The sequence below is a fragment of the Leptopilina heterotoma genome, unplaced genomic scaffold (genome assembly GCF_015476425.1).
Source record: "Leptopilina heterotoma isolate Lh14 unplaced genomic scaffold, ASM1547642v1 Lhet_220, whole genome shotgun sequence".
NCBI classification, from domain to species: Eukaryota; Metazoa; Arthropoda; class Insecta; order Hymenoptera; family Figitidae; genus Leptopilina; species Leptopilina heterotoma.
The window spans coordinates 114095-130821 of record NW_025110938.1 but is presented as its reverse complement, the minus strand read 5'-3'; the positions used below and the strand labels follow the sequence as shown (position 1 = coordinate 130821).

At 24.1% G+C, this 16727-nt stretch overlaps 3 protein-coding genes across 6 annotated transcripts; 2 read left to right on the top strand and 1 right to left on the bottom strand.

Moving 5' to 3' along the window:
* Positions 1–830: 830 nt before the first annotated feature.
* Positions 831–6628, bottom strand: LOC122502151. Its single transcript, XM_043612070.1, has 2 exons — positions 6247–6628; positions 831–2709 (listed from the first exon to the last, which is right to left on the bottom strand). Coding segments are annotated over exons 1-2 (1719 nt in total). The 5' UTR covers positions 6249–6628; the 3' UTR covers positions 831–992.
* A 379-nt stretch (positions 6629–7007) lies between these two features.
* On the top strand, positions 7008–9644 carry LOC122502150 (enoyl-CoA delta isomerase 2-like). Of its 4 annotated transcripts, none has more exons than XM_043612067.1 (8): positions 7008–7026; positions 7547–7652; positions 8028–8149; positions 8296–8450; positions 8529–8667; positions 8796–8885; positions 8967–9110; positions 9300–9644. In XM_043612067.1, exons 3-8 carry the CDS (start codon positions 8048–8050, stop codon positions 9453–9455), a joined length of 786 nt encoding a protein of 261 aa, XP_043468002.1. In that variant the 5' UTR covers positions 7008–7026; positions 7547–7652; positions 8028–8047; the 3' UTR covers positions 9456–9644. The 4 variants fall into 4 exon arrangements, with proteins under 4 accessions (XP_043468002.1, XP_043468001.1, XP_043468004.1 ...); XM_043612066.1 differs by lacking the exon at positions 7008–7026 and adding an exon at positions 7052–7103; XM_043612069.1 differs by lacking the exon at positions 7008–7026 and adding an exon at positions 7063–7103 and having other exon boundaries at positions 8547–8667.
* A 1426-nt stretch (positions 9645–11070) lies between these two features.
* LOC122502148 (F-box/LRR-repeat protein 7-like) lies at positions 11071–16643 on the top strand. Its single transcript, XM_043612064.1, has 4 exons — positions 11071–11527; positions 11720–12414; positions 12506–12782; positions 16153–16643. Exons 1-4 carry the CDS (start codon positions 11404–11406, stop codon positions 16641–16643), a joined length of 1587 nt encoding a protein of 528 aa, XP_043467999.1. The 5' UTR covers positions 11071–11403.
* Positions 16644–16727: the final 84 nt, after the last annotated feature.

Here is a 16727-nt window from a genome sequence, read left to right as displayed (position 1 = left end):
AATCGTTTCGAACAATTTTATTAAAAATCCATTGAAAATAATTGAATTCTTACGATATATTTCACTATTTATTAAAATAATTGAAAATTTGCAAAAAAATTTATTATTTATAAAAATAATTGAATTTTTCCAAAGAATTTTATTATTTATAAGAAAAATTTAATTTTTCCTAAGAATTTTACTATTTATAAAAATAATTTAATTTTTGCAAAGAGTTTTTTATAATTTATAAGAAAAATTTAATTCTTATTGCAAATAATTTTACTATTTATATAAATAATTGAATCATATTGAAGAATTTTATTAAAATAGCATTAAAATAAATTAAATTTTATTGTTTATTAGTTTAAAAATCAAATTTTTTTTAAATCTTGAATCTGAAATTATTCAAAAATTGATATTTGAAAATAAAATTTGCCTAATATTTAGAATAATTTGTAAATAATTTACCTCACTCAAAAGAGTGAATAATTTTTTAAATTTGAATATGAAATTTTTCAAAAATTAAATTAAATCTTTTCAATTATTTCAAAGACTGCTAGACAAAAAAAAATTCAGAATTTTCTCATGAATTTTTGAAATTTAATATTTTCTCATTACTTTTGATAAAATTCCCTGTTTTTTCCCTGATCTGTGGCAACACTGTTAAAAAATAGAAAATGATTAAATTCATCAACAAGAAAAATTCTATTTATAATAAAAATAATTATTCTTTTTCAACAAGAAAAATTCTGTTTATAATAAAAATAGTTATTTCTTTTCAACAAGAAAAATTCTATTTATAATAAAAATAATTATTCTTTTTCAACAAGAAAAATTCTATTTATAATAAAAATAATTATTCTTTTTCAACAAGAAAAATTCTATTTATAATAAAAATAATTTTTTAAATTCAGAAGCATGAAAAAAGAAAGAAAAATTCAGAAAAATTCCATTCCCTGCACTTTGTAAATTAATCAATTCGGTAATTAAAAAGAAACTTAACTTTTTCATCACATTTCTTCATTTTTTGCTGATTTGCATTCAATGCAAGTTGCAACAGTTTCCACATGTCCTTTACAGGAGAATCTTCGACAAAATTTACATTTTATCGTTGTATCAACATTTTTAGCCCGTGCACACAAATGACATCGACCACGTTTTCGACTCTCTTCATTCTCCTTTTGTATTTCAATCGGCTCCTCCCGATATCTCGCCAATATTGCTCTAATCTCAGTGGGAAGTGTTAAAATTTTCGCCCTCTCGCAAAGATGATTTCTCATTAAACTAAGTGAGAGATTCTTTAAAAATGTCTTTCTTATCACACGACAATCCACATTGTTTGCCTCATATAAAATTTGTGCATTAACACTGGCGATATTTGTGAGCGTAAAAAATAATGCCAATGGCCATTGATTTGTGACACGCGCTACAAAATATGCTTTACACAATTCATGAACAACATCAACTGCTCCCTTTGTCATATCGTAATAAAGGGCAACCAGAGGTTTTTTTGTCTTCTCATCGACGATATTACAATTTTTCATTGTCGATAGGAGAATAATTGATCGATTCGTTCTTGGTACGAAAGAAACGAGTGTCATGTCGGGTTGATAGCCGAACATTGATGTACCAACGCGTTTATATTTATTCGGTAGGAATTCAACGGGAATTTCAGATCTTTCTCTTCTCATCGAACCGATACAAGTGATTTTTTTCTCTAAAAGAGATTTAGCGAGCGTCGAACAAGTGTACCATGTGCCAATTGTTAAATTTCGATTTGAACCCTCAATCGGCGCGACTAAACGCTCGACAATATCGATTGGATCATTTGATAAACGATAAGGACCATCGGGTTGTTCGCCACAATAAACTTCCAAATTATTCGTGAAATATGTCTTTGCGTCACAGAGCGCAAATATCTTCAAACCACACTTGGCAAGATTTTTGGAAAGATTCTGACTAGAATTTAATTGTCCTTGAAATACTTCTAAACTTTTAACACTCACATATTGTCCAACTGAATAGGAACTTTTACAATTCGTTATGAATGAATCAAGAAAATAACGAATTGGCGCTAATTTATCAAAAATTCGCCTCTTGCGTCGCATTTCATCGTTATCAAAACGTAAATTTCTCAGGAGAAATAAAAATCGTTTTTTACTCATACAAGCGCGTACCATTGTTATTCCAGTGCCGTCTGTTGTCCATAATTCCTCGGTACTTGTATGATTACCTTTATTAACACCAATCAAAAATAAAAGTCCAAAGAGAGCTAATAATTCATTTTTTGTGAGATTCTGCACGTCTCTGTCACGTTTGTATTGATTTTTTTTCCTCTCAATTTTTCTATTTGTACTCACGACAATATTATCCAGCATTTTGTCGTCTATTAATTTTAGGAAGGCATCAATTTCACTAGTTACTTTAATTGCGCTGCTCATTAATTCCTGAGTATGCATTTTATCACTATTATTATACTGAAATTTTCTCCATTTTATTTCTTCATTTTTCGATGAGAAATATTCGTCTCTGTCGTTTGTTAAAAAATATTCCTCACAATCGGACGTTGCCTCTAATTCAGATGAATAATCCTTATCGTCACTTAAATTATTCGTACAGTCCTCGATAATATTCTCCTCGTCTGAACTTGCATCCTTCACGATTTCCCTCTCGTCTGGTACTTCATTCAATAGTTGGAAAATTGTCCTCTGCTCCATAAATGACGCCCTAAAAAAATAACAATTATTTCAAAATTTGAGAAAAAGAAAAATTTCACTAATTTATTAATTTATTTATCAATTTTTCTTTTTAATTTTAAAATTAATATATTGAGAATCATATAATTCTTAAAATCTTTTTAAATAAAAAAGTAAAAATATAAAAGAATTCACAAAAAGTACATTTTAGAAACAGGAGAAAAATATTTTCGAATTCTTTTCTTATCCGTATAAGCGTTAAAAGTACAATTGAGAAACAATCTCTACTCTAATTTCCGATTTTATCACATCTGTTTATTCTTGTTTATAATTTCCGAACAAAAAACGGAAGAAATAATGTTGGAAAAATTCAAAGACCGGACAAAGGTAATTATGGAGTATTGTTAGCTATCGCTGATTATTAATTACGCTTTATCGAATTTTTAACTCAATTGTCTCTGACATTGATCTCAATAATATTAATACGATGACTAAAAAGAAAAAAAATAGAAATTGAATTAAATTAGATAATTAAATACAAAATTAAAAGAAAAAAAAATAGAAATTAATTAAATTAGATAATTAAGTAGAAAATTAAAAGAAATTAAATTCATTAGTGTAGTAACAATAAGAATATTAGCTGCATTTCTTTTTTGTGAATTCTAAAAAATTAAAATTCGCAACATTGTTCCTTTTCTAGTAAAAAAAAATATAATTGTAGAGTAAGCGTTATATAATACCGATAAATAATTTTATACTTTGTATTTCTTGGAATGAAACAAGCATTTACAATAATTGTAATAATTGGTTTATAACGTTAAATTAAATTCTCGATTTCATAAATATTTAAATTTAGTATGAACTACAATCTATATTAATATATGTAATCGTATTCTGCTAATCTGTTCGCAATTTAAAATTAGTTGTTGTTTCCTTTTTTCTTTCCTAATCATTCCTAATTTTTAAATAATTTTTCTTTTTAAATCTTTTCAATTTTAAAATTAATATATTGAGAATCATTCAATGCTTAAGTAGAATTTAATCGAAAAATTTGAAAAAAATTGAAATTTTTCAAAAAATTTTATTAAAATTGTACAATTGTCAAATTCTTGCGAAGAATATTTCATTATTTATGAAAATAATTTAATTTTTTCAAAACGAAAGTTTTTTTTAATAATTAAATGAAAATTTTTAACACATAATTGAATTTCATAAAGAATTTCTTTAAAATTTTTTAATTAATCGTGTTTGTTAATAATTGTAATTAAACATTTGATTATTGAATTTTATTAATTAGAAAATAAAAATAATAAATTCCTCTCAGGATTTCATTATTTTTAAAATAATTGAATTCAAGGAATTAAATCAAATACATTTTAAGGAATTTTATTAAAATATTGGGAATTGAAATCATTCAAAGTATTTCTTTCATTTTTTGAATGTAATCGATTTGAATAATAATTCTATTATTAAATTTTATTATAATTATTGATGTAGTTTTTTTTAACAATTTTTATTGGAAATCTTTTAAATATGTAATTGAATTTTACGAAAAATTTCTTTCAATTTTTTATAATAATCGTATCTGTTAATAACTTTAATTAAAAACTTAATCTTATAAAACAATTTATCAAAACTTTGATAAAAATAAATAAATAAATAAATTCTTTCAACAAATTTTATTAAAATTGTTAAAAAATAATTTAATTTCTATGATAAATGTTTTAAAATAATTGAATTTTTCAAAAAAAAATTTATTATTTATAAAAAAAATTCAATTTTATCGAAGAATTTTACTATATTTATAAAAATAATTGAATTTTTGCGAAGAATTTTTTATTATTTATATGAAAAATTTAATTCTTGCAAATAATTTTACTAATTTATAAAAATAATTGGATTTTTTCGATGAATTTTACTATTTATAAAAATAATTGAGTTTTTCCGAAGAATTTTAATATTTATAACATTAATTGAATCGCATTGAAGAATTTTTTTAAAATTGCATTTAAAATAATTGAATTTTTTCGAACAATAAATTTTATTATTTATAAGAAAAATTCAATTCTTGGGAAGAATTTTACTATTTATAAAAATAATTGAATTTTTGCGAAGAATTTTTTTATTATTTATAAGAAAAATTCAATTATTGTAAAGAAATTTATTATTTATAAAAATAATTGAATTTCTACGAAAAATTTTACTATTTATAAAAATAATTGGATTTCTCCGAAAATTTTTTGTTATTTAAAAAAAAAATTCAATTCTTGCCAAGAATTTCAATATTTATAATAATAATTGAATTCCTGCAAAGAATTTTATCAAAAAAATTTGAGAATAATTGAATTTCTTCAAAGAATTTTATGATTTATGAAAATAATTGAATTTTTCCGAAGAGTTTTGTTAAAATTTTTGAAACTAATAAACAATAATAATAAATTAGTTAATAATTAATTTTTTTAAATTTTGAATCTAAAATTATTCAAAAATTGAATTTGATATCTGAAAATAAAAAATGGTGTTAATTTTTTGCATAATAATTTGTTATTAATTTACATTACTCAAAAGAGTAAAGTTTCTTTTTTCCATTTTTTAGAACAACACAATAAATGACAAATGCTTTATAAAGAGGAAGTGAAAGATTCAATTTAATCAAGAAAATCTTGTCGTGTTGAAGAAATTGATTTAAATTAGATTAAGATGTTACAATTATTCTTTGTATGTGACCTTCTACAATGTTTGATGAGATAATGACATCAGCAAATTACTGGCCTAAATATGAATTGAAATAAATTCTTTGAATTAATGCCGGGTGTGATGTAACGAAATTTTAAATTATCAAAACAACACAAAAAAAATTTTCTTTATCAAATTGCAAATATTTGCAAAAAAATGAAAAACCAGACAAAACAATAAGTAGAACAAAAATTGTTAAATAAAGTTAGACGAAGAAATAAAATTCGTACGAAATTCTAAGAGTAAAGAAAATGAATTAATTATTTATAACAATTTATTTGTTGAAATTTAGTTTTTGAGGAACAGAAAATTTTCTATTAAATAAAAGAAATAATACAGAATTGTCTATTAAGAAAGATATTAAAAAATGATAAAAGTTCAAAGTTTGAATTTCAAACGAAATTATTTATATTAAATTTTAAACACTTTATATAAATATAGACAATCTTCCTAAAAGTCACACAAGGTACAATTCTATTTTTAGCCCATATGAATATACTATACATATTATAATATACTTATATGGTGAGACGAAAATATATTTACAGAAAAATTTTTTTTTCTCTAATTAATATGAAAAGTATGAATTTTTCGAAAAGGAATTTAAATGGAAATTCACAAAAAAAAAACAAAATAATAATTTTTTAATTATTTAAAATTAAAGTACAAAAAGAAACCTTGAAATAAAAATAAAACATATCAGCTGATGTCGTATACACAAATAAACTAATAACTTCTACTCTATAAATATATTTCGCGGTTAGATTAAAAAAAAAAAGAAAAAATAACATAACAATAATGTAAATTTTTAGAAAAAGTATTTAATACTTACATTATTGACTATTTTGCGAAAAATAGATTATATTCCACTTTGATTTTGGGTATTTTCGGTATTTTTTTCTAAATTAATAGATTAAAACACCCACTGATTTTCACTTTTGCTTTTCTTCGGAATTTGAAATATTAATTATAAATACACTTGTTGAACGTGCTGTCAGGGTCAGTGTACCACGTTTTTTCAATTTTCTTCATTTTCATAGTTTGTGTTAATTCTTTTTTATGTCAATCAAAGACAAAAGCTCTGGTAAGTCACATGTTGCTTCAGTTCATCTCACCATGTTGATCTGCACGTGTTCCGGTAAATTATATTAAAATTCCCTCTCCCAATTCTTCAAGGATATCGCCATCTTGGCTTTAAACTTGTCTCTCGAGATGACAGGTATTTCCAAAAACTAAAATTTCCTTTAACGCGCATGTGTCAATAGAATCGCTCTCATTGGCTCAATCGGCTCAACTGCTTCAAATCGCTTATCTCTTTTTTTGAGCGAAATTAAAAAAATTTAAGTTTATTAGGTACTTTTTAAAGTAATAAAACTTATTAATTTGCACGTATTTATTATTTGTTTTTAGCAATTTGTACTACAAAAAGAAGAATTCAATATTTTAAGTTGTAATTTTCAAAAATCGTTGACGTTCGCGCGAAAGAAGGGAACCAATCAGCGTCATTGCTTGCCAAGGGGGATTTTAAATAATTTGACAGCACTGTAAAAAATCCATATTGAATATTCCATGAAATGTGTATGAAAATAACAGAATTAATGAAATTTAAATGGTCAGTCCATGTAACTTTCAAGCATTTATTGAATTTTCATACGAGTGTCGATTGACATAAAATTACAACGGAACCACGTATGAATTTTCATAGTCTTTTTGAAATTTTCAATCGACAGTCTAGTGAAATTTCACTCGGTAGTCTGTGTAATTTTACCGAGAGTGTGAAAGTTCAACATATTTGTTTAATTTTATTTCACTTAAAAATTTTATTTCGAAAAAAGATATTATTCTATTTTAAACATAGATATCATTAACTTTATTATAAAAAAAAGTATTCATTTTTATAACTTGAACACTTTCCAATAATTATCTAAAAAAATTAACAGATATATTATAAACTTGCAAGAAAAAAAAGTTAATAAAATAAATTTTAAGGTTATGTTGAGCACATAGTTTTCTGTTGAATTTTCATGTCAGATGGGAATTTTATAATCAAAAATGTAAAATTCATCCGAGGGTCCATTGTAATTTTATGTCAATCGAGGTACGATTGAAATTTCAATAAGAATTTCTTACAGTGAGGTTTTAAAAGTACTCGAGTGTTTTTTTGGGGATGAAAAAAGATTATGAATAAACCGCAAGTACAACAGAAATGAAAACAAGTTTTGACAAATAGAAAAACCGGTATTTATGTGGTTTTATCAAATTTTATAATAAGAATATTTTTTTTTATAAGAAATGTAAAGGAAAGAAAGTTTCTTTCTAATTTTGAGGTTATGTACGCTTCGCAATGTTTTGATTTCAACAATAACAACAATATACTTTTTGCAATAATAGTAATTGTTAAATAAATTATTTCTTATGGATAAGTCCCACACTATTAGAAATTGAAATTCTTTAAATATATTTAGAATTTGTTTTCTAAAACGTAAAAAACAAAAAAATCGGTTATTAAAATAATAAGTGAAAAAAAAGTATAAAGTTCACATTTTTAAGTAAGATAAGTTGATAAGATGAGTTTTTTTACGAGAATACTTTGATGACACTTCACTTTTACAGCAAAGGCTCAGAGTGCAAGAATGTCGCAGAGTAACGAACCTGATATTCTCGTTTCAACTAATAATGGTATTTTGAAAATAATACTCAACAAACCAAGAAAGAAAAATGCTATATCAGCATCGGTACGTATGACACATTTTTATTTTTTATCCAAATATTTTAGTTTTTTTATTTTTTTTTTATTTTTATTTAGTTGAAATTGTCTTTTTTAATTAGATTAGATGCTTATTAATGTAAATAATGATTTATTTGGACTTTTTTTAAATAGATGTACAAGCAGATTGGTGATATAATAAATGAATCAGCGAAAAATGATAACGTTCGAATGTTAGTATTGACGGGAGTGGGTGATTTTTTTACAAGTGGAAATGAATTTAATGTAGCATTATTGGAGGATGTAGAAAAATCTGTCAGAAAATTTAAGTACGTTTTTACAAAAACAACACTTACACGTTTATGAAAAAAATATGTCGAAAAATATATATTTATTTTCATATATAGAAAATATATTTATTTTAGAGAATTTGTCGATGCTGTTATAAAATGTCCAAAACTTTTGGTGGCAATTGTAAATGGACCAGCGATAGGAATTGGAGTAACAGTTCTTGCACTTTTCGATATTGTGTACGCGTCTGAGAAGGTATTTATATTTATAAAGAATACTTTTTTTTAATTTCAATCAATTTTGTTAACTTATTACTTTATCAATTTTTGCAATCAATTTATTTTGTCTAAAATCTATATATTCTAAATTTAATTTCTTTTCAGGCTTATTTTAACACTCCTTTTTCGAAATTGGGACTTATAGCAGAATGTTGCTCGAGTTACACTTTTCCAAGACTAATGGGACGATCGAAGGTAAACAATATTTTATTCTTACTTTTTAAGAAACAAATATTCTTTTTTTTTTTTTTGCTGATTGGAAAAATGATTCCTTAGGCTGGAGAAATGCTCTACTTTTGTCACAAAATGAGTGCGGAGGAAGCGAAAGAATATGGTTTGATTTCTAAAATCTATCAATCTGATTCTGTGAATGAAGTTTGGAAATATTTGGAAACAATCGTAGCAACTATGTCTTTTGAGGTATATTACAAAGCTGACATTCATTTGCTATAAATCAAAACTATTATTTAAATTTATTTATTATTTCTTTATTATTTATTCATCAAATTAAATTTCCGATCATTTAATAATAGTAAATTAAATTTAATTAATGATTATTAATGATGATTAAATTCTTCATTTTATATTTAAATTCGTTTATTCTTTCAGACTATACACGCGACAAAAATGTTAATTAAACGATGGGATTTGAATACTTTATTGAAAGTGAACGAAGATGAAGTTGAAGAATTAAAAAAGAGATATGCCTCCGAAGATCTTATGAATCGTGTGGCTGCTTTTCTCAGCAGAAAAAGCAAAATGTAAATACTAAATTTTTTATCTAATTTTCATGAAATTACTCTACAGAGTTTTTAACAAGTTTTTACACACTTTTTATATATTCTATAATATATATTTACATATTGTCATATTGTCAATTTAAAAAAAGGAAAAAACAATCAAAAATGGAAATATATTTTCAAAATAAAATTAATTTTCCAGAGTTGTCACGAATATTTTCTTTTATTTTTCCCTGATTTCCAGACAAAATTTTAACAATTCAATTTTACTAAATTTCGATTATAATCGGAAATTCTTAATTAAATATATAGGTATTAGAATTCAATTATTTAAATACATAAATAAATAATTTATTGAATAATTGAATGTTTGTTAAAATTGAATTCTCATAAAGAATTTTATAGACAAATTTTTAAATAATTGAATTCATTCCACGAATTTCAATAAAATTTTTAATAATAATTACTGTTTTCGAGGAGTTCGATTAAAATTATTGTATTTAAATTAATTCTTTAGGAAAATTTTATTAAAATAGTAGATTTTTATTAAAATTTTTGAAAATATGTAATTGAATTTTATTACTTTTGAAAATAAATAAATTCTTGTGATGAATATATTTATTTATAAAAATAATTGAATTTTGCAATTAATTTTATTAAAATTCCTGAAAATAATTGAATTTTATCAAAGAATTTTTCTCTTCATTTATAAAGATAATTTGAAATGTTAACGACAATTTTTTTTAAATTTTCTGAAAATAATTGAGTTTCTGCTAAGAATTTTATTAATTTTGAAAATAATTGAATTTCGCAATGAATTGTATTAATATTCAGGAAAATAATTGAATTTTGTCGAAGAATTTTGCTATTTATTTATAAAGATAATTGAAATATTGAAGATATTTGTTTTAGATTTTTTAAAAATAATTGAATTTCTAAGAAGAATTTTATTAATTTTGAAAATAATTGAATTTCGCAATGAATTTTAATAAAATTCCGGAAAGTAATTGAATTTTGCTTTTAATTTATAAAGATAATTGAAATATTGATAATTTTTGTTTAGATTTTTTGAAAATAATTGAATTTCTGCGAAGAAATTATTAATTTAGTTCAGTTAAGTTATTAATTTTGATTTTTGAAAATAATTAAATTCTTGTGATGAATTTTAATAAAATTCCTAAAAATAATTAAATTTTGCTTTTAATTTATAAAGATAATTGAAATGTGGATAATTTTTTTTTTAGATTTTTGAAAAATAATTGAATTTCTGGAAAAAATTTTGATATTTATTAAAATAATTGAATTCTTTCAAAGAACTGCGTTAAAATTTTTAAAATTGAAAATAATTTCAACAGAATTGAAATTAAATATTTTTTTAAATTTTCCCTGACCAATTCTACTTTTCCTGATTTTCTCCTGATTTCCCTGACCTATGTCAACTCTAGAAATTTTCTTACCTGAGTTTTCCTTCTTGTTTTTCTTTCTTCTTTCCGTGCTTTCCGACTTCCGTTTTCCATACTTCCGACTTTCCGAGCCTAGACAGGGTGACTTCACACCGAAAATAGAAGCGTCGCTCTGTCACATTTCGGAGGTTCTTCCAATCTTCCATGTAACTATCCCTCCCTGGGCTTGGTATTTATAGGTTATGCTGTCAATTAAAAGACGCAGAAGATTGTCAATTCAAATTGTTACATGCACTAAAATATATAATTTTAGTTAAATTAATATATTTACATTATACACATTTTATTGTTGTTTATTTCATATTGTTAGTGTTTTCATATATTTATCTGTGATAAAGAAATTTAGTTTATATTAAATATTTATATTGTATATATAATACCTTATATGCGTTTATGTAATTTTTGATTCTGCATCAGTCAGTTGTTATAGATTAATTTACAATTTTATGGCGATGATATAGTAAACTATTTAAAAACAAGTTAACTTCCAATCAATTTACATTAGAAGTTATGGGAAATAGTGAAAATGCAATGATTGTCGACGAATTAAGTCCTATTGAAAATCTTCCCGATGATTGTTTACGGATTATTTTCCAGTATCTTCCAATTTTCGACAAGATTAAAATCGAGAGCGGTAAGTTGACAAATTTTTCCTAAAACTTCAATCAAAAATCAAGGTGGCCACATGTCAGTAAAGGCTGGGAAAATAATTTCAATGTCAGGGAAATGTCAGAAAAATTGAGAAACTGAAACTTGTAGCCACCCTGAAAATTGATAATTAAAAATGAAAAATCTGACTTGTAAAAATAAAAAATTTCTCTTTCAGTTAGTAAACGATGGCAACGACTCAGCAGAGAGTCTTGGTATTTATTCAAGAGTCTTGACATGTCAATTCAAAGTTGGGGCGTGACATGTAAAACACAAATTGACAATGAAATTTTAAGTAAAGTTCTTAGTCGTTGTAGTCAATATATAACAGTGGTTAATTTTGCGAAAAAAAGTTTCCCTCCGTCTAAAAGGATATTATTTCCAAATTTCAATTCGACGACTATAATAATAATTTGCAGCTCATGTCCAAATATGACTTCCCTAAATATCTCCGATTTGACAATATTATGGGACAATGGTCACATTAGTCGTATGATGAGATTTATGTTTCTAAATGCATGTGAACGTCGAATGGTTTGTGACGAAGCCGATCAACGTGAATGCGAAAGGACATTTTGTCTTTGTAGATTACAAAATTCTAGTATACATCGAATTAAATCAAGACAAAAAGAAGAGAACATGATTTTAGAATCATTAATATCGTGTTGTCAGAATTTAAAAGAATTTGGCATGAGAATGTTCTTTTATGATGAGACATATTTGTGGATCAAATTATTGAAGACAATGACAAATATTAAATGTCTTAGTCTCACGGAATTTCCTGGTACACTTTTTGCATATTTATCATTCGAAACAATTGAGGAATTACTTTTGAAGGGAAATGACGGAATGTTTCCTGCACATCTTAGCAATGTAAGTGTTATAAATTTATTTACTTTTCAAATTTTATTCTTTTTTATAAATTCTCGTGAATATTTATCTTTCGAACTAATTTGTCTTTTAGATTATTACGAGTTTTAAAAAATTAAAAACACTCGTTTTGAATACTTCTCGCTTCATCAATGACGCAGGAATGCGAAATTTATTGACTCAAGCTGGAACTTTGGAGAATTTGGGACTGATTCGTGATTCGAATTTTCTTACGATCGAAGGTGTAAACAACATTCCACGATTTTCTAATTTAAGAAGATTAAATGTCTATGGAAACAATTTAATTGATGATTCCATTCTTGAAGCTTTAGCTGTGAATTGCGAACAACTTATTTTTCTGAATATATCAAGTGAGTAAAATTGATTTGTTAATTCGTTTTAACAATAATTTTACATTAATAATTAGAACAGGGTTACCACAGGTCAGGAAATCAGGGAATTCAGAGAAAAGTCAGGGATTTTTATTAAACTGGAAAAAATTAAATTTTTAGAATTTATAAGAAAACTAGCCAAACTATCCGCGCGCAAGCGCGCGGGAATGTTGTATGAGGCTGCTTATTTTAAACAATTTAAAAAATTTTAAAGAAATAATTATTATAACCTAACAAAGAGATTTAACTAACTAAAATTCAAATAATTTCACTCAATGGTCTCAATTTAAATAGAATTTACATTACTAGACTTAAACTATGGCTAGAACAATTACAATTAGTATCTGGGTCATCTTTTGCATTGCTTATTTTATAAAGCCATTTTAAATTAAATACTTTTTAAAGAAATAATAATTATTACACACTGAAAAAAGTTTTACTTGAAATAGCGAAAAAAGAATTAAATTAACATCAGATTTTCTACATTCAAAAAAAACGAATTCAAATAGAAATTAATCATTTTACAACTTAACCAAATTCACCCCAGAAATCACTGAATTCGATAATTTAGAAGAAAGTCAGACAAAAGCAGGGTTCCTACAGAATCACGAAATCATGGAAATCATGGAAATGGTATGGAATTTTTAAAAGGCTTCTGAAAATCAGGGAAATCATGGAAAAGGCCTGGAATTTTTAAGTTTCTAAATTTTTTCAGTGGTCCATTTTTTCTCTTGAATAAAAATTCAAATAATAATAAAGCTAAATGCCATAAAAAAGAAGGAAAAATGTTGAATTTTAAGAAATTCGGTTTTTTGAAATGTCATAATTTTTAATAATTTTTGATTTTTTACCAAAGAGTCGAGACTATTAAATAAGTAAAGTATTTTCCAAAAGCACAAAAATAATAAAGCTAAATCCCATAAAAGAGAGGAAAAAATGTTGGATTTTAAGAAAAACGAATTTTTGAATTTTTTCGAATTTTTGATAATTTTAGATTTTTTACCAAAGAGTCGAGACTATTAAATAAGTAAAGTATTTTCCAAAAGCACAAAAATAATGAAGCTAAATCCCATAAAAGAGAGGGAAAAATGTTGGATTTTAAGAAAAACGGATTTTTGAATTTTTTCGAATTTTTGATAATTTTAGATTTTTTACCAAAGAGTCGAGACTATTAAATAAGTAAAGTATTTTCCAAAAGCACAAAAATAATTAAGCTAAATCCCATAAAAGAGAGAAAAAAATGTTGAATTTTAAGAAAAACGGATTTTTGAAATTTTTCGAATTTTTGATAATTTTAGATTTTTTACCAAAGAGTCGAGACTATTAAATAAGTAAAGTATTTTCCAAAAGCACAAAAATAATTAAGCTAAATCCCATAAAAGAGAAGAAAAAATGTTGGATTTTAAGAAAAACGGATTTTTGAATTTTTTCGAATTTTTGATAATTTTAGATTTTTTACCAAAGAGTCGAGACTATTAAATAAGTAAAGTATTTTCCAAAAGCACAAAAATAATAAAGCTAAATCCCATAAAAGAGAGGAAAAAATGTTGAATTTTAAGAAAAACGGATTTTTGAATTTTTTCGAATTTTTGATAATTTTAGATTTTTTACCAAAGAGTCGAGACTATTAAATAAGTAAAGTATTTTCCAAAAGCACAAAAATAATTAAGCTAAATTCCATAAAGGAAAAGAAAAAATGTTGGATTTTAAGAAAAACGGATTTTTGAATTTTTTCGAATTTTTGATAATTTTAGATTTTTTACCAAAGAGTCGAGACTATTAAATAAGTAAAGTATTTTCCAAAAGCACAAAAATAATAAAGCTAAATCCCATAAAAGAGAGGAAAAAATGTTGGATTTTAAGAAAAACGGATTTTTGAATTTTTTCGAATTTTTGATAATTTTAGATTTTTTACCAAAGAGTCGAGACTATTAAATAAGTAAAGTATTTTCCACATTAAAAAGTTTGACACTAAAAAATAGATAAAAAATGCCAATACTTAACCCACAAAATTTAATTTTCAAAACAAACAAATGAATGCAGATAATTTGTTAACGGAAAGGAAACTTACGATTATTATAATGTATTCTGAATTTTTGTGTCTTTTTTGTTTGTCTCCGAAACTATGAAATTACCATAAATTCTAAAAAATATATTTTTAATTTTTTAAATTTTAACGCAATTCTTTCAAAGAATTAAAATAATTTAATAAATATTAAAATTCTTTTCAGAAATTCAACTATTTTCAAAAATTAAAAAAAAATTCTCGTCAACATTTCAATTATCTTTAAAAATAGCAAAATTCTTCGCCGAAATTCAATTATGTTCAGGACTTTTAATAAAATTCATTGAAAAATGCAATTATTTTCATAAAGAACAATATTTATAACAAGAATTCTATTATTTTCAAAATTAATAAAATTCTTCCAAAAAAATTCAATTATTTTCAAAAAATCTAAAAAAATTCAATTATATTCAGGAATTTTAATAAAATTAATTACAAAATTCAATTATTTTTATAAAGAACAATATTTATAACAAAAATTCAATTATTTTCAAAATTAATAAAATTCTTCAAAGAAATTCAATTATTTTGAAAATTTTTTTATAAAATTGTCAATATTTCAATCCTCTTTATAAATTAAGAGCAAAATTCTTCGACAAAATTCAATTATTTTCAGGAATTTTAAAAAAATTCATTCATTACGAAATTCAATTATTTTCATAAATAGTAGTATTCATCACGAGAATTCAATTATTTAAAAAAATTTAAATAAAAAACATGACAAAAATTCAATTATTTTCAAATATTTTAATAGAATTCATTGCAAAATTTCAATTATTATCAAAATTTTTTCCTAATTCAATAATTTGTTTTTCTATTATTTTAATAAAATTTTCTTAAAGAATTCAATTATTTAAAAATAATTTTGACAAATTTCTACACTTCTATTCAATTATTTTCTAAAATTATGAAAATTTCCCAGGAATACTATTATTAAAAATAGAATTTGCATAAACTTTTTCAAAAAAATCAATTGTTTGAAACTTTTTTTTATAAAATTCTTTGCAATAATTCAATTATTTTCATAAATAATATAACTCTTTGAATATTTTTTTTCAATATTATTACTTAGAAAATCGTCAGATTTGACGTTGTAAACTTCAGTTCAATTGAAAATCAGGGGGAAAAAATTACATTTTTGCTGCAACTCTGTAGAATATATTTTATTTTTCTATAGAAAAGTTCAATTGGAAATCAGGGAAAGGTCAGGGAAAAACAAAACTAAATTTTTGCGGCAACTCTGCAGAATATAAATTGATTTTTCAACTAAACTTTTATTTTCAGGTTGCAAAAAAGTGACGGACAATGGAGTACTGAGTATTTCCACACTGCCAGAATTGCAATTTTTAATAATTTCCCGATCAGTGAGCGTGACTGATAAATATCTTGGCAATCTTCATCATCTAAGGGTCTTGGACTGTCAACACTGTCCTCTAATAAAAGACGAAGGTCTTTGTATTCTTCTTGAACGTGCACGAGATTTAAGAGTATTAATTCTAGAAGGTTGTATACGAATAACTGAAAATCTTTTCGACACCGCTGTCGATGTTATCGAATCTGGTTTTAGAAGAATTGTTTTACACATAAGCATGAGCATTCATTTGGATTTTGATATAAAAAAATTCAACTACGCCTCACCATTATTGCGTATTGTTAAAGATGTCAAATATCAAGATTCATGTCCAATGGATTTTAAAAATGAGTACTTCCCCGTCAATGATGATAATTACATTTTTTGCGATTTCCCAACTGATGATCAAGCAATGTTAACATAAATTTACAAACTAGGATATTTAGGAAATAAAATTAATTAATTAATTAATTAATTTTTATTAAATCTGTAAATAAAAAATTTATTT